The following is a 24,637-nucleotide window of genomic DNA, read 5'->3' as shown; positions in this document are numbered from 1 at the left end:
GTCTCTAATGATGGATGTTAAACACTGATCTTCTTCCTTTTTCAGTAAACAGGCGCTCCCAGTAATAGTCTCCTTTCAGTTTAATGAAAGTATTTGTCTACCAAATGAATGGTTGATATTTGCTGCAAAAGCAGACAGAAACAAACTGGTAATACTTCATAACTGTGCTGTGTTCAGTGGCACTGATATCTGCTGTCCTAGGTGCCCATCAGCAGGTCTGTTGCTGTTGATACTACTACTCCTTGGCTGGGGGAGATTTCAGAAGGAAGCCAACGTGGCTGGATCTGTTTTAAGTATCACTGAAGAGTTCTATTTTTGATTTTTGTGACATACATCATTTGGCCTTGAGTGGCACCAACCTTTGTTCATACTCAGCCTCATAACCTCATGAATATGTATGCTCACATCAGAGCACCAGACTAGAATGAGTCTCTGGGCATGAGATAGTACTGGTTACGGAAACAAGGGGTGCAATAATGTTTGTATTAGTCTTATATTGAGTATCCTAGTGAGGCCTTCATATTGTCATTGCTTATTATTATTATTATTATTATTATCATTAATTCCCCATTAAGGAGAGCGTTAAAACGTAATCAATATTCACAATGACAATATGGTACATAAATTGGTACATTTCAAATTCATGGCACTTTTATCTGTCTCTTTCTTTTCTCTTCCCAAAAACCTCTCATAAATTCACTGTGTTTCTTCTTCCTCTCTTCTGTCCACTTCTTTCCTGATTTCTTCTCTTTTGGTGTTTCTTCGAATTTCTGTTTGTTGTTTTTTTCTCTGTATTTTCCTCTGTTTGATATTTCTTCTGTGGAGATGTTTAGATTTTTGAGGTCTTCCATGGTTTCCTTTACCCAGTTAGTTTTCACCTTATTCGTCACCACTATGTTAAAAATCTTCTTGGTCAGCCTATTTTCATTCATCCTATTAATGTGCCCATAGAATTTTGCCCTTCTTTTTCTGATATTGTCTGTAATTGTCTCTGCCTGTTTGTACAATTCCTTTGTTGGTTTCTTTATCCAGATCCCCTGTCTCTGAACTGGCCCAAAGATCTTTCTTAGAATTTTCCTCTCTTGCTTTTCCATTTCCTTGATTTTAGTTCTTCCTCTGATTACTGTTGTTTCTGAGGCATGCAAGGCCTCAGGTAAGACTACTGTTTTGTAATGTCTTAATTTGGCATTGATGGAAATATTTCTTTTATTGTAATGGTTCCATGTAAGTCTGTATGCTTTTTGTAGTTTTGTAACCCTTTCTTCATTGGCTGTTGAATTCAGTCCTGTTTTCTGTATAATCTCTCCCAGGTATTTGAAACTTTCTACTTGTGTTATCTTTCTGTACTTTGTTATCAATGGGCTTCTGTCTGTAGATTTTGTAGTCCTGTTCTGGCTGCGATTTCATGCAATATCTCTAGGGCTTCTCTGGCTTCTTTTCTGTCATTTGTAATGATGGCTATATCGTCAGCAAAGGCCAGACATTTTATGTTGACGGTTCTATTTTTCTCTCTCCCCATCTTTACCCCATTGACTCCTTTGTCCCACATCCTGATTATTTTCTCTAAAACAGCGTTAAATAAAATGGGTGACAGGGCATCTCCCTGTCTCACTCCTGTCTTGATTTCGAAAGATTCTGAGATCTCGCCCGTGAACTTCACTTTTGACTTTGTATTTGTTAATGTTTCCTGAATTAGTTTTCTGGTCTTATTGTCTACCTTCATTTCTTCTAGTGTATTAAAAAGTGTTTCTCTGTCTATGGAATCATAAGCCTTCTTGAAATCAATAAATGTTACTGTGGTGTTTCTGGACTTTCTTGTTGTTAATAATGTTCTCAGACACCAGACCTGCTCACTGCATGATCTTCCCTTCTTGAACCCTCCTTGGTATTCTCTGATCTGTGGATCTATCTGAGGTTCTAGGCGATTTAACAGAGCTTTTCATAGAATTTTGTATGCCACCAGCAGCAACGAAATTCCTCTATAGTTATTAGGGTCTGTTTTGTCTCCTTTCTTGTGGAGGGGGTGTATTAGGGCTGATTTCCATTCTTCTGGTATCTTTTCTGTTTCCCAGATGTTTTTGATTATGCTATGAATTTTGGGTGTAATGTTTTCATGGTCTAATTTCCAAATTTCTGCAATCAGTCCATCTTCACCTGGTGCTCTGTTATTTTTCAATGATTTTATTCTCGATTTCTTCATATGTTGGGGGTTCAGAGTCCCGGTTGGGTTCTGGTTTTGTAAACTGTAATCTCTGTTTTGGTTTATCACAGTTAAGTAACATGTCAAAATATCTGGCTAATATTTCACAGTTTTTCTTCGGATTTGTCTCCAGTGTTCCATCTTGTCTTTTGAAGCATAAGCTTGGTGGCTGATATCCTGTCATATTTTCTCGGAATACTCTGTAAAAATTTCGTGTGTTGTTTCTGGTGAAGTCTTCTTCTATCACCTTCAACCTGCTGTTTTCGTAACCTCTTTTTTCTCTTTGGATTATTTTTGAAGTGTTTTTCTGTATCCTGTTGAAGTCCTCCCATTTTTCTTGTGTTTTATGGCTGTTAAATTTTTTCCAGGCTTGTATTCTGTCTTCTATGGCCCTGTCTCATGTCATGTTCCACAATCGGTGTTTCCTTTTTCTCGGTGGCTGCCCCAGTTTTATCAGTTCTTTTATTTTTTCTGACAGTTCTGTTCAGTTGTTGCTATTGATTTTCGTAATTTCTTCTATTATTTCTTTCTTGTTTATTTGTAGGTACTCTGGATCTGTTCTGAGAGGTCTGTTGGTTCTCTTGATTTGTCTATTGGGTATAAATTTTACTTTAATTTGGAGAAGGTGATGATCAGATTCAAAAACTCCTTTCTTTGTTCTTACGTTCATTATTTCTCTGGTGTTTTTTGTGGATATTGCTACGTGGTCTATCTGAAATTCTCCTAGAGCGTGGTTGGGGGATATCCAAGTTACAAGTTTTCTGTGTGGTTTCTGGAATTGCGTTGACATGATTTTCAGATCAAAATTTCTGCAGAAGTTTATCAAGTTCTCTCCATTTTTGTTTGTTCTCATGTGGGCCGTGTGTTTCCCTGTCTTGTCTCGGAATTTTCTTTGCTTGCCTAACTGGGCATTGAAGTCTCCTAGTAACACTTTTATGTGATTCTTGGGGATTTTGCTGGTAGTTTCTTCCAGATCTTCCCAGAATTCCTCTATCATCTCTGGGTTCTTCTTGTTATAATTGTTTGTGGGGGCATGTCCATTGATTAATGTATAGGCTTTGTTTCCAGATCTTATCGTGAGTGTCGACATTTTTTCTGATTTTGAGGTGAAATCTATTACGGAGTCCAGTATCGATTTATGTATGACAAAACCAGTTCTGAAGAGTTTGAGATTTCTTCCTGAGATGGTTATGGCTGGTTTCCCCTTATATATTCTGTAATTTTCAGAATCAAAGTGGTTCTCATCTGCAAATTGTGTTTCCTGTATTGCCATAACTTTGATGTTGTATTAATCCATGGCATTTGTTAATTGTTTCAGTTTACCTGGCCTCAGTAGTGTGTTGGTGTTGAGTGTACCCATGTAAAATACTCTCTTCATCTTGAGGGTTTTTGAGAGGCTCCGATTCTCTTCATGACATGCCTGATCCCCTGGAATCCGATGATCAGGTCTATTACCCAGTCTTACTGACTGGGGCCCAGGGTAGTGGATTCTTTCTCATTGTTCTGTCATGATTATTGGTTTGTGTTGAGGTATTGGTGGTGAAATCATGAAGGATCTCACATAATTTCGACTGGAGTTTTGAGTTCCAGAAGATTAACTTACAGCCGAGCTCACAGAGCCAACAGACGCTGACCAGAGTACCAGTGGTTGCCACACAGACGTGTCTGGATTTTGGGGCTTTGCATGTAACCCTATACAGGGGCCCTCACAGTGTGCTACCCCCTCACAGTGTGCTACCATCCGGAGCCAGATGGATCCAGGTTGTTTTTTTTTTTTTTTTTTTTTTTTTTTTGTGTGAGATGAGGCCCCGGGCTTGGGACCGGCAGTGGCGGAGTTATTGTCATAGCTTATAATGCTTGTTAACCATATCAGAATTAAGGAAGGATTATTTATGGTCTTTCTAAAGTGGATCACACATGCCTCTGCACTTGTATTTTATCAGTGTGTGAGAGCACAAATTTTACTATCATAAACGTAAGATATCAAAGTCACTATGATGCCAGACATTTCAAAAGCACAGTACAGTATTATATTTGCTGGTCATTAGCAACAGTGTGAATATTTGCCCTGTATAGAGTTTGTATTTACAAAGTTACATACTATTTCTGGGTCTAGAATACCAATCAAAAAGACAACAATACTGCAGACAGTAATTGGTAGCTTCTTTACTATCAATGACTGTAGTGAAGGGGCACAAAGGCAAAAGGAAAAGTCATTGCTTGTGCAAACAGACAGAGAAGTTTTTAAACCATCAAGTAACTATGAGACAAGCATTAAAAAGTGGAGATGGGAAATAGAAATTGGAGAAACAAAATTTCAGGTGAAATTTTAGTAAGTGTTTGAGTGAGAAACCACTAAAAGTCTACTTGGTGATATAGTTTAAAAGAGGAGTAAAGGATATATTGAGATGTTAAGTTACTTACTCCAATTGTCAACTCAATGACTCTGATTTCTCGCCCGTAAATGAAAATGAAACCTCTATGAACAACTAACATTTGGATTCTGTGATATTTCATGTTTTATAGGCTGGAAAACAGAGTTAAGATTATAAGCAATTAGTAACTGTATGGATGAAAAGTTTGGGATGCTAAATCTGACAGTAAGTGAATCACCAAGTCCCATGGGACAAGTGGAAACTAAATGCATTCAGTGGTTTGAAGATGTAAGACTCAAAACTGTAATCAGTTTCAATAATAAAGTGAGTGAAGTTGAAGAAGGGGTTTGGGAGGGACAGTTAACTGAATAGGCTTTGGATCAGACACTAGATCAAGCAGAGGTGAAGTTATGTTGAAAAGAGTAATAATAAGGCCAATTGATGTGAATCCAGCAAAGAACAAACAAGGAGCTCTACAAGTAATTAGTATTATAAAGTGTTTTTGCTAGAGAAGAATTTATAATGTGCTGAAGACCTGTACCTGGTATTATTTATCACGGAGCACCAAAAAGGGATACCGAAAGGAAATATTATGGTGGTATAACAGTTGGTTCCTGATGGTGCCTGTGGTTAGGTAATTAAAACATTCTAAAATAGCCTAATCTGAATTCATCCCAATATTTATGACAGTTGTATAATGTGATGTATGAACTGAAAATCACTTAGCTATACTTGAAAAATTCTTGTGATAGAATGAAATAACATCCAAACCAAAAGATTAAACTACCTGAATCTATCTATGGAATCTGTGAATGTTATGGACAAATTGAGTTAGAACCTGCATGTGGAACTGTAGAGAAATTCTGTCCCTTATGGCAGCTGCTTAGGAATATTTCTAAATAGAATAGGCAAGGTAGATGTGTGGAACAAGACAGAAAAATACAAGACTAGTTATCTTTATGATATTCTCTACAAGAATACAAATAAAATAGATATGGAATGCAGCAATAGGTACTCACTGTGGATAAGCAGTGGCCTCTCTCTCTGTTACATCATGCACAGCATAGTTTACAATTAAATGCTTCTGTCAAAAGGTTTCCTCCATGGCAGATTACCAGAAGCACCCAGACTGATCTAAAGAGCACCCATCTTATTCCAATAGTTTCCATTGTGTTCCCTAGACAAATGTTTGTTGTTGGTATTCCATGAACAAAAAATTACATTTTCAGTTTTATTTGGGTTTACAGTTAATTCATTGTCTTTAAACCAGATAACAGAAATTTTTACGTTGTCTTGGCTTTGTTCCTTTAGGCCCTCTATGTCATTTCCAGTTGCGATGAAAGTGGTATCATCATCATTCAGAACATGTTTACCGGTACATGCCATGGTACTAGGTAGGTCATTAATATGGATTATAAATAAGGATCTGAGCACAGAACATTGAGGTATGCCTCTTGAAACATCTCATTAAAATGTACCACCTTGTCCTATTGACAAGATACAATTCTATAAGAGTGAGTTCTATACCTATAATGCCATAGCACCTCAGTTTATCTACTAAAATCTGATTACTCAAAGAGTCAAATGCCTTGCTCAGGTCAATTAGAAGGGCACCAGAAGATGATTTTGCTTCAGAACACTGAGTATTGTCGGAAGTACATTTTAAACAGCTTTCAGTGTATATGAATTTTCCGTGAAGCCATACTGAGCATTTGTCAGAGTTCCATTGCACTTGAAATGTTTGTGTATTTGTTGATACATGCCATTTTCTACTATTTGTGAAAGTATTGAGGCAAGAGAAATTGGATGGTGGTTATAAACATGTGACTTGTCTCCTTTTTATGTAGAATGACAACCTATGTTATCATTAAGCAGGCTGGAAAAGAATAACTCACAAGTTTTTTAAGTAAGTACCATTTTGAAATTAAAAAAAAAAAGACATGCTAAGATATCTCAATAATTTTATTTTTACATGAAAGCATGTAGCTTAATCTATGCACTGACGCCATTACAGTCTGATTCTTCCTTGTTTACGTTGTGTACTGGGTGTTTAAGATGCCTCCGATAATTGTGAGTCCTGCCGGCTGTGAAGTACGGGCTGTTATAAGATTTCTTAGTGCTAAAGGCCTAAAAGCAATCAATATTCATCGTGAGATCTGTGCAGTTTATGGAGAAAAAATTATGAGTAAGAAAGTGGGTAAGAGCATTTAAAGATGGCCGCACAAATGTGCATGATGAACAACGGAGTGAGCATCTTTCAGTCATTAATGAAAGTTTGGTGCAGGAAGTAGACAATAAGGTGAGAGGAAACAGACACTTTATGATTTTCTTCTTGTGGGTTGACTTTCCTAATGTTTCTTGTAGTGTTATGTATGGCATTGTGACTGAGAACTTGACTTACCAAAAATTGTGCGCACATTGGGTACAAAAAATTTTGACGGATGTGCACAAAACCAAATGTTTAGACAGTGCATTGATTTTCCTTGAACGGTACCACAACAATAGTGATGATTTCTTAAGCAAAATGGTTATGGGCGATGAAACATGGGTGGCCTATGTCACACCAGAATCAAAGCAACAGTCCATGGAAGTTGAGCGAGGGCATCATTTTGCTGCAAGACAATGCCCATCCGCATGTGGCAAATCAGAACAAAGATCTCATCACATCTTTTTGATGGGAGACTCTGTATCATCCTCCGTACAGCCCTGATCTTGCACCCAGTGACTACCATGTGTTCCTGCACTTGAAGAAACACCTGGGCGGTCAGCATCTGCAAGACGATTACGAAGTCAAAACAGTGGTGATGCAGTGGTTAACAAGTCAGGTGGCAGACCTCTATGAGGAGGGTATTCAAAAACTGGTAAACGTTATGACAAGTGACCTTAATATTGACAGAAATTATGTAGAAAAGTAGATTAAGGTACAGGCTTTCACGTAAAAATAAAATTATTGCGATATCTTAGCACGTCTTTTTTTAATTTCAAAACGGTACTTACTTAAAAAACAGGCCTCGTAGATGTTTCAGATTCATTAAGTGATATGAATAACTTTGTTTTTTTTCTTAATTTTTATTAATGCATGATTTGTAGTTGTCATTTTGTTGAGCTTAGTGTCCTTTGTTATGGGAATTAATAAAGAAGTTATCAACTTCAACGGGTGTGGTATTTCATGTTCCATGGAACATTTGTTCAATTAATCATAATTATGTAGAATAAACCATTTTTTAGTACTGTTGTGAGTTAATAATTCCTATTCATTACCTATTACACATCACAAAATTAGAAAATTTTGTAGGGAACAGAAAATGTTGTCTAGGAGAAACTTTATCACTTTATTAAAAAAAATATATATTTTTATACAAAAACAGCACACATATCAATGTGTGCTGTCAATTTTCTCAGAAAACAAAAATTTTGTATTTATGGCTCATCGGCTTATGACTAGAATATGACTATGGACTATGGAATCCGAATTTTGTAGTAACAACAAACAAGACTCAAGATGAGAAGGAGGTGGAGGAATGAATGGACAAAGGAAGGGGGGGGGGGGGGCAGGGAATGGACATAGAATAGAGAGGGCAAAGGAAGAGATGGATGGAGAGAGAGGGAGGAGGAGATGCAGAGAGAGGGGGAGGAGGTGATTCAGAAAGGAAGAAGAAGGTGATTAGGACATACATCCAGTTCCCATACATATTCAGCAATTGTGAAGCATTGTCAGGTTAGCTAATATTAAATAAAAACAGGCACCAGAGTTGGGTAAATCATGGGTTTAAAGTATCTTATACTAGCAAGGGATAGCTCTCTGAAAACAGATTAGTAAAATCCTTCACTTTCTTATTAAAAGAACAAACCTCACACACTATACTCAAAAAATAAAACACTTAAAGATCAAAGAAAAGAAAATGTGGAGTGTTATTAAACAATAGACAAGCAAAAATAGTGCTTTAAATGAAGTTAAGTCCCAAGTGAATATCTGTGGAAGAAATGATGACACAGAGAACTCATGGGCCACTTAATTTAATGATTATCCCCTTACAGTGACAGTAAACATTGCACCAATTAATAAACAACAAAATAGAGATATATTCATTTGTCTTCAACAGACACTGTGTGTATCACCAACAGACAATAGTTTAAATAATATGACAGCTAATGAAATAACAAAACAGATCAGGTTCCTAAAAACTAGTAATTCTGAAGGATATGATAGTGTTTGTGTGAGTGAATATTAATATTAAGTGCTGAACTGACAGGGCTACCCTTGCTTTACTTTGTAATCAGTAATGGTTCATGAGATATTTCATGAAAGACTTAAATATTCAATAGTGATACTAGTTTATAAAACTGGAGATAAGCAAACTGCCTCTAATTGTTCACTTATTTCATACCTTCCAACTTGGCAAAAAATTTTCAAAAAGAGCTTGCCAAAGTGTTGATTGTGTGAACCATAAAGCTCTACTTGTCAAATTAAAATGTAATGACATTAATATCATCCCTTTTTCATGGACTGAATGTTTTGTATTACGGCCTGACAAAGTCTAGGTAGGCAACTGCTGTTACCAATGTGGTATATGGAAACCAAGATAGTCACTTAAGTCAATAATCAAAAATACTGTATTGACTGAGCTTTATAGGGATACAGCCACAATCATCATAAACAATGCAACACACATAAGATCAGAATTTAAACATCATTACCCAAGTCCAGAAATCAATGTAACAGTGCTACTTGTGAACCAGCGTCCTGGTGCTTCAACAACACGATGCAAACTACCAATCCAGCTGACAACTCTGCTATTTATTTTCTGTGGTATTCTGGAGGCTATCACCAAGTGTTATGTTTCCTGTGATATCTACAGTCAACAGATACCATGTGCAGAACAATCTGTTATGCAGGTACTATAACCACCACCCTCTGAGTCAGTTTCCATACCAGTGGTGTAGCAGGATATTAGAGAGTCTTGTCTTCATAACAGAAACAGAGGGAAACATTGGCAAATGATGTCACAGGAACTAAACTAACCTCAGGATGAGGACCACAACTTGTGGGCTGGAGCTCGATTGATACTGGATTCTCACCTGTCCTGAATCTTCATAAACGAGCTTTCAATGACTAAAGGACAGTTCAAAACTGTAATGTTTGCTGGTGACACTGAAGGGTCCAAAGTCAGTCTTACCAAAAAACAATTCAGATAATAGCTGAAATACTTTACAAGTGGTTTACAGCTGGCAGTTGAAGTCTTAACTTCACATAGACTCAGTAGTGATGTGATTTCAAACAAACTATAGTCACCTTTTAACACCAGACGTAGACATCTAAGTGAAACACTGTGCAGAAAATTCCTAAGGATTCAGATAGTTAACAAGTTAAAGCACAGTCTACACATAAATAAACCAGTCAAGAAGCTCATTTCAACAGGTTTTACTCTTAGAAGAATCCTGATTTTGTTAATCTAAAGGCAAAAGTCTTGGCTTATTTTGCATATTTTTCATCCCATTTGGGTTATTGGTTTTTTTCTGAGACACTGCATCTAAAGTAAATAAAATAGTCATTCTATAGAAGCATATAATAAGAATGTAGTATGTTGAAGGTAGCTGCACATCTTGCTGAGGCCTCTTTAAGGATCTTGGAATAAATTTCAGTGTGTTTACTCCTTATTGGTCTTTAATGGTGATGATAAAAACCTTCATTAACCACTGCTACAAATTATCTAAATTCAAGGATTGAAAATTCCTCCTAAATGCTTAGCAAGTAGCAATAGTTTTTGTTAAGTTTTATGACAAGTAGTAGTGTACTCGGTGTCCATAAATTTGCACTGCCATTTCAAAAAATCATAACTTGGAAAGTTTAGAGATCGTTTTGTTGTAAAATGTTTAGCAGCTCTCAACTTTTTTCCTTTTTACTTTGTTTCTAATTTGACTAGGAGAACATCAAAATGGTGACAGACCATGAGAAGGCACAATGTCTCATCTGGTATGCGGAATTAACAGCTGTGACAACAGTACTGCAGAATTATCAGATGCAAGTATGGGAGGGCACCAACAGCAAAAACAAGTATAATGAAGGTGGTCCAAAAACTTTAAAGATACAGACAGTGTCAAAAACCTTACTTAAAGTGGATCTCCCACTGCATCTCAAGTATGTATTGACAGAGTCCACACTGCATTTCAACACAGCACCAAGAAGTCAATTCATTGTGCATCGTGTGAATTGCAAGAAGCAAGTTCAACTGTTCATGAAATGTCACATAGTTGGTTGCACTGATTTGATAATGAAGTGCAAATGGTCCAGTCACTGAAGTCAAGTGATCATCCTCTGTAGTAAGTAACCATCTGGTCCATGCTTTACTCCATAGATGCTGACAATGAGCACCTGAAAAGTACCTGTTTACAGATAAAACTATGTTCCACATTTACAGACATGCATATTGCCGCAAAATTAGAATTTGGAGCTCCAAAACCCACAGAGCATATGTGAACTCATTTGTGATGGCTTGAAGCTTAATATTTGATATAGCTAATTCATTATAGTGTGATAGCAAAGGAAACCTTAATGGGAAATATTTACCTGTGCATGATCAAATAGTTAATGGTATTACATATCTAAGAGTTGCAGCCATCCGTAATCTTCCAGCAGACTGCTGCACCAATATTGGAGTATGAATGTGTGGAATGACATATGTCCTGAAAGGTGGACAGGCTATAATGCTTCCACTGCATGGCCCCCTGTCCTCTCGTGATGTCATTTCACTAGACTTCTTCTTGTTGGGTTTACATCAGGGATTTAATTGTACACGACGCCAGTCAATGACATTGACAGCCTTTGTGCACATATCAACGAAGCAAGCAAAACTGCTGATGGAATAATGCTGACGCATACATGGGCAGAACTCGAATATCACCGTTGATATTCTATGAGCAACAAGTAGAGCACACACTGAAATTCTCTCATAATAGGAAAAAAACTTTGAGATCTGCTAAGCATTTTATAGTGACCTACAATGTTCTGTTGCTAATAGTTTCCAGGTTATGGTTTTTTGAAACAATAGCAGTGCTTTATGGACATCCTGTATTTTAAATAAGCCTCTGTTGTTGCAGATTTAGTTGTTTGCTTTAAAAATACCAATGTATTAAAATAACTGAATTACCAATAGGAGATAAGTAGCAACAATTTAGTGTAATTCCCTCTCCCCTCATGTAACCACCACCCCCCCTCCCCTCCTCCCACACATACACATACACAAAATATTGCCTTTTATTTAATGAAACAATGGAAAATTCCAGGATGGAATGTAACAATATTATGAAAAGTACAGTTGCCACTTACCATATAATGGAGATGCTGAGTCGCAGACAGGCACAACAAAAAAAGCTTTCGGCCAGTAAACCCTTTGTCAAACATAGATGATGGGCACACACACACACACACACACACACACACACACACACACACACACACAAATGCAACTCACCCACACATGATTGCAGTCTCAGGCGACTGAGGCCACACTGCAAGCAGCAGCACCAGTGCATGATGGGAGTGGCGACTGGGTGAGGGTAAGGTGGCATCTGGGGAGAGGAGAGGGGGGGAGGGGTTATAGGGTAAGGGTGGCAGACAGTGAAGTGCTGCAGGTTAGATGGAGGGTAGGCAGTGGGAGGGGGGTAGTGGAAAAGGACAGAAGTAAAAAGACTGGGTGCAGTGGTGGAATGAGAGCTGTGCAGTGCTGGACTGGAAACAGGGAAGGGGCTAGATGGGTGAGGACAATGACTTAACGAAGGTTGAGGCCAGGAGGGTTACAGGAATGTAGGATATACTGCAGGGAAAGTTCCCATCTGCGCCATTCAGAAAAGCTGGTGTTGGTGGGAAGGATCCATATGGCACAGGCTGTGAAGCATCATTGAAATGAAAATGTTGTGTTGCGTGTTGTGCTTGTGGTCCAGTTGTTCTTTGGCCAGTTTTTCAGTGGCCGTTCATGTGAACAGACAGCTTGTTGTTTGTCATGCCCACATAGAATGCAGCATAGTGGTTGTAGATTAGCTTGTAGATCACATGACTGCTTTCACAGGCAGCCCTGCCTTCGATGGGACACGTAATGTGACTGAACTGGAGTTGGTGGTGATGGAAGAATGTATGGGACAGGTGTTGCATTTAATTCTATTATAGGGAGCCATGAGGAAAGTGGTTGGGAGTAGGAGTTGTGTAGATATGGATGAGTGTATTCTGTAGGTTTGGTGAATGGAGGAATCCCACTGTGGGAGGGGGAGGAAGGATGGTGGGCAGGACATTTCCCATTTCAGGGCACAACAGGAAGTAGTCAAAAACTTGGTGGAGACTGTAATTTAGTTGCTCACTCCTAGGTGGTACTGAGTTACAAGGGGAATGGTCCTCTGCAGCTGGACGGTGGTGAAAGACTGGAAGATGAGGCATGGGAGATTTGTTTTTGTACTAGGTTGGGGATAATTATGGTCTGTGAAGGCATCAGTGAGATGCTTGGTATATTTTGAGAGGGATCGCTCATCACTGCAGATGCAATGGCCATGGGTGCTAGCCTGTGTGGAAGGGACTTCTTGGAATCGAATGGGTGGCAGCTGTCAAAGTGGAGGTATTGCTGGTGGTTAGTAGGTTTGATATGGACAGAGGTACTGATGTAGCCATCTTTGAGGTGGAGGTCGAATTTAGAAAGGTGGTTTGTAAGGTTGAGTAGGATCAGGTGAAGCAAATGGGGGAGAAATGGTTAAGGTTCTGCAGGCATTTGGATAGGGTGTCCTCACCTTCGGACCAGATTGCAAAAATGTTGTCAGTGAATCTGAACCAAATGAGGGGCTTAGGATTCTGAATGTTTAGGAAGGATTCCAAGATGGCCCATGAACAGGTTGGCATAGGATGGTACCATATGGGTGCCCATAGCAGTACCCTGGATTTGTTTGTAGGTAATGCCTTCAAAGAAGAAATAATTGTCAGCGAGTTGGTCATGGTGACTATGAAGTAGGTTGTTGGTTTGGAATCCATCGGTAATTGGGAAAGCTAGTGTTCAATAGCAAAAAGGTAATGGGCGTTGGTGGTGAAAAAATGCAAAAAATTACCTCTGTCCATATCAAACCTACTAACCACCAGCAATACCTCCACTTTGACAGCTGCCACCCATTCGATTCCAAGAAGTCCCTTCCACACAGGCTAGCACCCATGGCCATTGCAACTGCAGTGATGAGTGATCCCTCTCGAAATATACCAAGCGTCTGCAGAAATACACCCAAATACATGTGAAAAATCATGATAAGGTTGAAACAGATGCAAAACAGGGAAACAAGATGAAATCTGAGAGAGAGCAACAATAGTGATAGTTGAAAATGGTGTGACTCCATCTGCAAAATTCTCCTGCTATACAATCCCAAATTCCTGGAACCCATAACACACATTGAAACTCTTGCCCTGCAACAACTAGAAAAATACGCACAATGCCACCTCAAAAAGCTCTCCACCCTGTTGACTTTGTATTCCCGTGTTGGAGCACCACTGTCCACAACCTCCTCAACAACCTCCAAACCTCAACCGATACTCCTCATAGCTGACAATCCCTGCCTCGCAGACTACTACATTTACCTGACCCTCCAAAACTCCCTCCCACCACCACACAGAATACAGAACCAAACAGGCCCATGAAACAGTCATGAACCTTTCCTCCAGAAGCCTTAGCCCCACAGATATATCAGTCCTTTCCAGAGGCCTCACCTTTTGCCCACTCCCAAATTCAACCATGCTGGACTTGTTGAAGACCTTCTCTCCTTCCTCCAGTCCCTACAGTGGAAACACTTTTTCGCCACCAAACCTACCAATCAGACTCAATTAAAGACCAATGTTGAACCCTGCCTAACTCACTTCACTCCTCCATCCAACCGTGATCCACCCCCACTGGCCCCCAAATAACCCAATGCTAGCTTTCCAGAATATCTTAACCTCGAACCTTATCTAACCTCAAATCCCTCAACATGCAAACTAACCTTGCATCCACAGAAAGAACCACAGTCCACCATCCGAAAACATATCCCGACCTTATAATCCTACCTGCGTACAAAGGTTCCACCACTTTTGGTTTGAACCACAAGGATTACCTGGCAGAAGGACTTTGGGAGATGTCAGATACTTCCACCTACAAACCTTGCCACAGTGACATTACTCCAGAAATCCAGCAGGATCTCCAGTCACTCCTCAAATCCTTAGGCCCATCCCAGAACCTCTCCTCAGAGTCCATGTCTCTGCTCACTGCTACCACTCCCTGCACTCCTACCTTCTATACGCTTCCAAAGTCTATTAACCCAACAACCCAGGATGCCCCATTGTAGCCATTTACTGTGCCCCACTGAGAGAATTTCTCCTCTCAATACTTTCAACCTATTACCCACCTACCATCCTATATAAAAGACACCAACCATTTTCTCCACCAGCATTCCACAGTTCCTGTCCCTTTATCATATGGAGCCCTGCTCATCACTATTGATGCCACCTCCTTTTACACTAACATCCCCAATGCTGAGCTTCTCACTGATGCCTTCACAGGCCATAATTTTCCTTCCAACTTTGTACAAAAACAAATATCCCATGCCTTTTCTTTCTAGTCTTCCACCACTTCCCAAAGTCACAGTCTAGTCACAGAGGAGTATTCCCTTTGTAACTCAGTACCACCCAGAAGTGGTGCAACTGAATTATATTCTTCACCAGGATTTCGACTACCTCTCATCATGCCCCGAAATGAGAAATGTCTTGCCACCATCCTTCCAACCCCTGCCACTGCCGTCCACCAAACCTACACAATATACTCATCCATCTCTAACCAACCCCTGCTCCCAACCCCTTACCTTGTGGCTCATATCCCTGTAATAGAATTAGATGCAAGACCTGTCCCATACATCCTGCCACCACCGGTCACAAACATCACCTATCCCATCAAAGGCAGGACTACCTGTGAAACCAGTCATGTAATCTACAAGCTAAGCTGCAACCACTGTGCTCCATTCTCTGTGGGCATGACAACTAACAAGCTGTGTGTCTGCATGAATGGCCACTGGCAAACTGTGACAAAAAACAACTGGACCACATTGTTGCTAAGCACAATGCCCAATACAAGATTCTTCGTTTCAGTGACTGCTTCACAGCCTGTGCCATATGAATCCTTCCCGCCAACAACAGCTTTTCTGAATGGCACAGGTGGGAAGTCTCCCTGCAATATACCCTATATTCCTGTAACCCTCCTGGCCTCAATCTTCATTAGTCATTGTTCTCACCCATCCAGCCCCTTCCCTGCTTCCATTCCAGCACTACCCAGTCCTCATTCCACCATTGCGTCCAGTCTTTTTACTTCCGTCCTTTTCTGATACCCTCCCCCTCCCCCTCCTCACCCTCACCTGCCCTTCGCTTAACCTACAGCACTTCACTGTCTTCCACCCTTACCCTACTATCCCCCCCCTCCCCACCCCAGCCTCTTCCTTTCCCCCACCCAGTCACCACTCCCATCATGCATTGGTGATGCTGCTTGCAGTGTGGCCTTGTTGCCTGAGACTGCAGTCATGTGTGTGTGTGTGTGTGTGTGTGTATGTGTGTGTGTGTGTGTGTGATCTATTTTTGATAAAGGGCTTAGTGGCCAAAAGCTTCATTTGTGACAATCTTTTTATTGTGCCTATCTTCGACTCAGCACCTCCACTATTTGGTGAGTGGCTTTTGTTTAATTTATATTTAGCTGCTGTAGGGACAAATGATTTTTATTAATTGTGTTTGATTATCAGTATAAAGAATCACAAAAAATAAATTACAAAATGTATAAAATGTGTTACGTAAAGGAAATATGTTTGGATATAAATTCATGGAACATTATGGACGACTAAAAGTGGGTGACCCCAAGAGAGTTTAAAGCTGCTTGACATAGACCTTCATGATATGGAGCAGGTTGTGAACAGCCACTCACCTGGATGATGTACCTGCATACAACCTTTATCATCATATAATAAGTGAAGTTTACGACTCATGCAATGGGTTGTAACTCAGCCACAACTTCACTATTGATCTGTCACTCTGATGAATTTCATGATAACTCATTTCCTTAAGTTGCCTTCTCATAGTTTCTTGAAGCTGTGGATGTGCTGTGCAGTGCCACTTGTTATACCAGGTGATATCTTACCCAGCTGCAGAGGGTTGAGGGCAGTAAGAGCGGTCACATCTACGCCAATTTGCTGTGAAGTGACGTAACTACTGTTTAAAGAATTCCTCTGTATTTTGTTGCTTTTATGTAACAATTAAAAGGTATGGTGAACAAATCTCTTAATAATCAGAACAACATCTTCAATCTGAGTCTCAGATCAGAAGAGAAGGGAATGAAATTTCTCTTCATCTTCTTTAAACTGTTTTTGGGTATTGTCACTGAAAACAGTATCTCTTGTTCTCTGCCTTCCAAAACACATCCAAGCCACGATGCTAAAGCATAAGTGATCTCTCCACAGCAGGTGGAGATGCTCAATCAGTGTTGTGCTTTGGTGGAGTTCTGAGCTCACATGTCTCGCTACTCCTTTCTTATGATAATCAAATCACCATGGGTACAGTGGAAAATTCTCTGCATGCTAACTACCGGAACAATGTTTTTACACAAACTTCTTTCATCTGATTGCAAGGAAGAGGTGGAACAACACCTTATGCCACAAAGGAAAAGTAATTAATTCAACAAGGCCACACATTTCCATTGATGCTTGGTTCAATCTTAATAATCCAATGTCCACTGCAGCTTTAACTGATGATTTTATTGAGTTAACAGTGGAACACATAAAGGCCATCAGCTGCAAAGCCTCATGGTCAACAAAGTGTAATGACCACACGTGTCTCCACTATAATTGTACTCCATCATCAAATCTGCCACAGATTGCCACCTATCCTCATCTAAAAAGTGGGAAAGCCTCTGACCTAAACATTCAATGATGAACCATGTATGTCTAATACTTTGTCATCTATTCCAGATTTCACCATGATTCCATCATGTTCCAAAGATGCTCGTGACTGTAGCACATGACCAGCCAACCAGCATTCCCAGGCATTTAGTCATAACACTCTGCCCTTTGTCAAAGCCATTTATGCCAGTTGATTTTGCTGTTTGAGGTCTGTGTTGTCTCTAGAATGTTTTCCCATTCATCTTTGATCTGCTTGTATACTACTGCATCACACGCTCATGATCTAGCAGCTAGTATTGCTGTCTTTAGATTGCAGGTTCCTGATTTCAATTCCTGGCCAGGTCAGAGTTTTTCTTTGCTAGGGGTATTGATGTACAAGTCACTGAAATGTCATAAAATAGAAAAACTTGCACCAGGTACTGAGCAACCCCAGGTGAGGTGCCCTGGCCACTAGCGCCATATGATCATTTTATAAAAAAAAAAGTACTATGACAGTTAAGCAGAAGGTGAGAAAACCTGTATTTCATGGCCAAGCAGTTGCTCACAAGCCACACATCACACTGGTAAATGCACTGCTTGGTGTAAGGAGCATAAACATTGGACAATTGAACAGTAGAAAAACGTTGTGTGGAGTGACAAATCACGGTGCACAATGTGGCAATCTGATGGCAGGGTGTGGGTATGGCGAAATCATGGTGAACGTCATCTGCAAGCATGTGTAGTGTCAACAGTAAAAGTCGGAGGTGGTTGTGTTATGGTGTAGTCATGCTTTTCATGGAGGGGCTTACACCCCTTGTTGTTTTGCGTGGCACTATCACAGCACAGGCCTACATTGATGTTATAAGCACCTTCTTGCTTACCACTGTCGAATAACAATTCAGGGATGTCAACTGCATCTTTCAACACAATCGAGCATCTGTTAATAATGCATGGCTTGTGGCAAAGTGGTTACACAACAATAACATTTGTGTAATGGACTGGCCTGCACAGAGTCCTGACTCGAATCCCATAGACACCTTCGGGATGTTTTGGCACGCCGACTTCGTGCCAGGCCTCACCGACTGATATCAGAACCTCTCCTCAGTGCAGTACTCCATGAAGAGTGGGCTGCCATTCCCCAAGAAATCTTCCAGCACCTTATTGAATGTATGCCTGCAAGAGTGAAAGCTATCATCAAGGCTAGGGGTGGATCAACACCATATTGAATTCCAGCATTACCGATGGAGGGCGTCATGAACTTGTATGTCATTTTCAGCCTGGTGTTCAGACACTTTTGATCACATAGTGTACTTGTGCAATAGAACTGAATTATCATAAGAAAGGAGTAGCATCTTGTGTCATACACAGTTACTTGTCATTGATAAGCAAGGAAATGGGGGAAAAAATTAACTCACTGTCTATTTTCAGGCTTAACGGTTTCCTCCAGAGTTCTTAATGGCATTTTCCCTCAATGAATAACATAACTTCCTGTGTGGTTTATAATAAATTTGTAAAATTGATTATAGGTATATATTATAGATGTATAGTATTATAGATACTTCATTGTGGTTTCTAATTAGCAATAATCTACAGATATTCTTATGTAAGTAAATTAGATTACATTACAATAGCATAAAAATGTTTCATGGGCACAGCAAATTCCTAATAAAAAAGAAAATGGTACTGTAAAACAGTTGCATGATTGTTTATTTCAGTCAAAATTAATAGCTAATATGAAGTATTTCAGGAAGGATTAGATAATTTAGATGTAGATATTGCACTTAAGAGCAAACATCACCAAGCTGACCTTTTACTTTGAGGAGAACACAACATAATTACAAGATATTAGCCCCAGCAATCAATCTCATGGGAAAACTTGGGCCATAACTCTGAAAGCATGCAGTTACGGCCTTCAGATAGTACGACTTTTAAACTTTCATGCGCTCTGGTTGTTTGTCACTCGTTCCACCCTTCTGCAGCCACTTAATGACAGAGCACGAAATAGTATAGAGTGGAGTGAGGACTAGAGCTCTGCTAGTCATGTGATGTTAAAGGTGAGGTAAGAGGAGGGGGACGTTGGACGCATCTGCCTAACTTGTTTGGATATCTTGTTCGAGAACAAACATTATTCAATACAAAAATTAGTTAGTTTACCTGTTTGGATTATTTCAACAATATTTTTGAATTGATATAGAATTGTTGTGAAATGACGTTACTGATTTTCATTTAATAATTTAATCATGCCAGTCCCGTTGAAGACTAGCACATTTCCTACAGCTGTACTTCATTTTATGTTGTAAAGAAAGTAGTGGGTACCAGCAATGTTAATTAGTTAAAGGCAGTATGCTACTTCTTTAATGACACATTAATTCATTTCATTTGTTTACACTACATTTGTGTATCACAACATAAAAATATTTGAAACGAAGAGATCTCTGGAAGCAGCGACAGGTTACAAATCATGTGCTTTGACACAGTGAACAGAGCATGTTACCAACATCAAAACTGTATTTCACATACCTCTTACTCACTCCACTGTAAGTATTTCACGCTTGAGCATTAGCAGCTATGGTGGGTGGAGCAATTGACAAACAAATGGTGAATGCAAAACTTGAATAGCTGTATTTTCAGAAGACTGTAATGGTGTACTATCAGAGTACTGGTCCAAATTATTATGTGGGTTTCAGTTGCAGGGGTTGATATCTGACAAGTGTGCTTTTTTCTCCTTAAAATAGAGGTCAAGTTAGAGATGTTGCCTCATTAGTAGCTTTAGTATTCACAAAATGGAAAAAGAAAACCATGTGAGTACAACACTTACTTCACAGTTCTCTGCAATTAAAATATGTGTAAAATTTACAGGCAGTGCAGTCAAATCATGGGCTTTTGACAACTGTAGCATACCGTATGGGTGAAAATTCACCTCCTGTTTATGCTTTGGAAGGTGCCATTGCCATTGCAGGTGTTGCATTTCGTTGGCTGAAAAATAACATCAGACTTTTGGAACATGTCTCAGACTCAGAAAGAGCAGTAGATGCAGCTCATAGTGAAGTTTATTTTGTCCCAGCATTTTCAGGACTTTATGCCCCATACTGGCGAAAGGATGCACGTGGGTAAGTGTTTTCACTGTCATTGGTGACTATAATGCACATCATATGACTTGCAGCCCTTATATAGAGACATTGTTTTTTGCATTCTTTCATATGTAATAGTAACAGTAGGCAGGTTTCATTACTTCTCCCCCCTTTTCCTCTGAATCTTCTCCCCCCCCGCCCCTTTTCCCACTCCTGCCAAGTAGTGCCAGTTTTTCATTTTTTAACTAGAAAATGTTACATAATGTAGGGAAATTTGACTTTCTGCTGTCACTATCCAACATAAATGTATTAAGTAAATGAGTTATTCAGTGTATAAATAGTACATCAGAAAGACGGTACGGCATGGCTGTGTGCTTCGTGCGGCTGCCTCGAGTCGAATGAGCATGCTGCTGCCTCAGAACAGGATGTACTTCCTACCCCCCACCCGTGCGCGCAGCGCCAGCGCACCTTATCAGTGTTGCGCAATCTTGATTTTCCAGCAACACGGTGCCTAGTATTACAAGATTGCGCAACACTGATAAGGCGCGCTGGCGCTGCGCGCACGGGTGGGGGGCAGGAAGTACATCCTGTTCTGAGGCAGCAGCATGCTCATTCGACTCGAGGCAGCCGCACGAAGCACACAGCCATGCCGTACCGTCGTAGAAGATATAGGAGGAGCAGATTGCCAGTGTACCAGACAGTGGACACTTTCAGTTTTGTTCCTAATAATGTTTCTCAAGAAGAGCTACTGACTGGTCCTATCATGTTTGTTGCATGCAAGATTAACTTTTCATGTACTACCACAGAACTTGTTCCTGGTAATTCATGGTTAACACTTGCTATAGTACGAGGTAGTGATAAAGCATTACAAGGTTTGGAATCATACTATGACAGAGACATTATCTCTTATCGTACGTTTTCTATTGGTGTACAAGGTGATAGGAACTATGCTCACTGAATCAATGATGTTGTCCATAATACAGCAAAGTGTAAGGGAACGGGTGAAGTAGGCAAGTGATCGTTCACCCTCCAGTGCGGTACACATATTTCCGTCACCGCTGATTCCGCATTGCCGGGTCGCTGCCCACGCAAGTCAGCTAGCAACGTAGAATAAAGTGGGTCTTTCTGTCGGCCAGGCGGCTGTTGTCATCAGACACCCTGCTGCATCGTCAGACAGTGGGCTTCCGCATTGCATTTGGTAGGCTGCGAGGATGCTGACCGCTTCTTAGTATGTATGTAACGAGTTTTTAATAAAAGTTAAAGTAAATTATTTGACCGTGTTCAAATGCTGATCACCAGCTCGCCCTAAGACCCTCACGCCCACCTGCCATCATCCTGACCAGTCAAATACCTTATAAAATGGTGTCAGAAGTGGGATCCTGTGGAAATCCTTTCCTGGGGAGAGAAGAAAACCTACAGTCTTCCGATAGGGTATAGCAGTGATTGGCATTGTTCGCGAAGTTCGTGTTTTGTATCCGTATGTGGAAGCAGCACAAGGCAGATACCATCCTCCATTGGAGCACATCTCTGCAGATGATGCAACAGAACGAGACCCAGCACTGAAGGTAGGACTGCAGCAGATATGGGTTTTGCTTGGCGTGCATGCGAACGGCAATGATGGCAAATTTTTAAATAAATAGAGTGACCGGGTTATTCAGTATGGCAGAGGCACAACAAGATTTGCAGACTGTTATTGCACAGTTACGGGAAGAAATTCAGTGATTGAAAACAGATGCAGAAAGTAGAAGGGATGTGGGACAAGTGAATAGTAGTCTTCGGAATGTAGCCGATGAAAGCACAACAGATTCAGCAGTAGTTAAAAATTTTTCTTTGATCCCCACAGTTCCGGTCTTTCGTGGGAAGTCTGATGAGGATATTCAGGTGTTTTTTAGTAAACTGGAAAACGCATCAAGTTTAGGATCCTGTTGTGATTCAGATAAAGTAACCGTGGCGAAATTGCGAATTCAAGATGATACACTCGATTTTGTTACGTGTGATACCACGTGCACTCGAGCAGCTACCTATGATGTTTTTAAGCAGACACTGGTGCAGTGGTACAAAGGGAAGAAGACAGCAAGATTTTACAGGGAACAACAGCACAACATGCATATATTGGATGGAGAATCTAATGAGCATTTTGCTGATCGCATTAGAAAAGTTAACGCTAATACCTATGAGCTCAGCAAGAATGATTCGCACAATGAGGAAAAATTGTTTGAAGCAGGACAAAGGGCATTAGATACGTTTTTGAATGGGTTACAGGGTGAAGTCAGTCGTGCAGTCAGATTGGCACGTTGTGAGACATTTGAAGAAGCCATACAGACAGCAGTTCGATTTGTGGAAGACCTACGGAGACCTCAAATGGACTGCAAACCGGATCGCTGTGTGTTCGAAGCTTATTCAGGAACCAGTTATCATGGGAACAGGAAACAGGCGGCCAATACTAGTGGGAAGAAGATTCGGTGTTTCATTTGTGGAAGGGAAGGCCACATTGCGCGGAACTGTAGAGGAAGGAATGCAAGGAGTATGTTAAACGACAGAGGGGACAGGTGGGCCACCACTACTTCCGCCCCCAAGAAGCAATAGTTACTGTGAGCTCCACGAATGACAGTTCTGAAGGCCTGCTTGTTAACGCAATTTACCAGACAGAATGTCCATTTTCTAGTTGATACAGGGGCTCAAATTTCTCTAATGTGGTGCCATGTAGTTAAAGAGAGAAGCTGGAGGCAGCCGAGCTGTACCATTAAAGGGTTAAATGGCAACCAGATGCACAATTACGGAGAAGTTGTGATTAACTTTGTGATAGGCCAAGATGAATATGAGGCCAGAATGCAAGTGATAAGAAGTAGAGAGAAACGCTATGAAGGTATACTAGGGTTAGATTTCCATGCTCAGATTGATGTAGCAAAGAGAGAAATCCAATTCTGTCAAAATGCTTGTGGTTGCAATAGGAACTCTAAGAGTCAGACTCAAAAGAATGTTAGTGACACTGAGGTATTGCACAAACCGAGAAGCGGCACGAGTATACCGTTCCGAGTCAACGTACATTTGACTGAAAGTGAGCGCATCCCCCAGGAACAGGAAATACACTGTATATTGACGTGAAGATACTGAAGTGCTGAGGAAGTAATTTGTTGTTAACAGAGCCATCAGTAAACAGTGGCTTGCTATACTAGAAGCATTGTTATGTAGCAAGAACTGTCAGTGTTATTGAGGATGAACCAAATGGGAAACTGCGAGTTCCAGTGAACATTGCTAACATGAGTAATGCGGAAGCAGAATTACCACGCAGAACTACTGTGGCAACAGTATCGATCCTAGATCCACAAGGCGTGATAGAAATCCCTACCAAGGAGAAAGATGTACAAGTAGCAACTTATGGTCCAACGAATGTCAATACAGGAGAGGCAACTGTCGAAGCACGTCGATCAATCAAACAAGAGCTGGTTACTAAATTAAACCATTTATCGCCGGAGGATCGGGAAATAAACAAGAGCTGGTTACTAAATTAAAACATTTATCACCGGAGTATTGGGAAATAATTTTACCAGTGCTTCTTAGCTACTTGGATCTCTTCTGTGAGTGGCATAATCTTCCAGCAACTCCATTAGTTCAACATAGAATACATACTGGAGGAGCAGCACCCATCACTCAACGACCATACAGAATTCCTTATAGCCAACAATCCTTAGTTGACGAGATGATTAAAGAACAACTGGAAGCCAGGTTTATTGAACATGGAGAGCCATCTGATCCAGCCTGGGCCTCCCCCATCGTGACCGTAAAAAGGAAATTGCCTACAGGAGAACAGAAGTACCGATTCTGTGTTGATTACCAGAAGCTGAATGCTGTGACGTTACCGGATATTCATCCATTACCGGATCTTGTACGCTCATTGGATTATCTTGGTTCGTGCAAAATATTTTCTGTTTGTGACATAACCAGTGGGTACAACCAACTGACTGTACATCCAGATGATTGGGCTAAAACATCGTTTATTATGCCTACAGGTGTGTACAAGTATAACCGTCTTCCTTTCGGTCTGCGGAATGCACCAGCAACATTTCAACGTCTGATGGATACAT

At 40.3% G+C, this 24,637-nt stretch overlaps 1 protein-coding gene across 1 annotated transcript in view; it reads left to right on the top strand.

The window, feature by feature from the left end:
• Positions 1 to 24,637, top strand: part of LOC124775762 (glycerol kinase-like) — a 277,797-nt gene that overhangs the window by 133,426 nt on the left and 119,734 nt on the right. Inside the window, exon 8 of the mRNA XM_047250592.1 lies at positions 20,341 to 20,591. Coding sequence (XP_047106548.1) covers positions 20,341 to 20,591 — 251 coding nt within the window. The remainder of the gene's footprint in view (positions 1 to 20,340; positions 20,592 to 24,637) is intronic.

The sequence above is a fragment of the Schistocerca piceifrons genome, chromosome 2 (assembly GCF_021461385.2).
Source record: "Schistocerca piceifrons isolate TAMUIC-IGC-003096 chromosome 2, iqSchPice1.1, whole genome shotgun sequence".
NCBI classification, from domain to species: Eukaryota; Metazoa; Arthropoda; class Insecta; order Orthoptera; family Acrididae; genus Schistocerca; species Schistocerca piceifrons.
The sequence above is the reverse complement of the archived record's forward strand: the minus strand, read 5'-3'. Positions and strand labels throughout refer to the sequence as shown.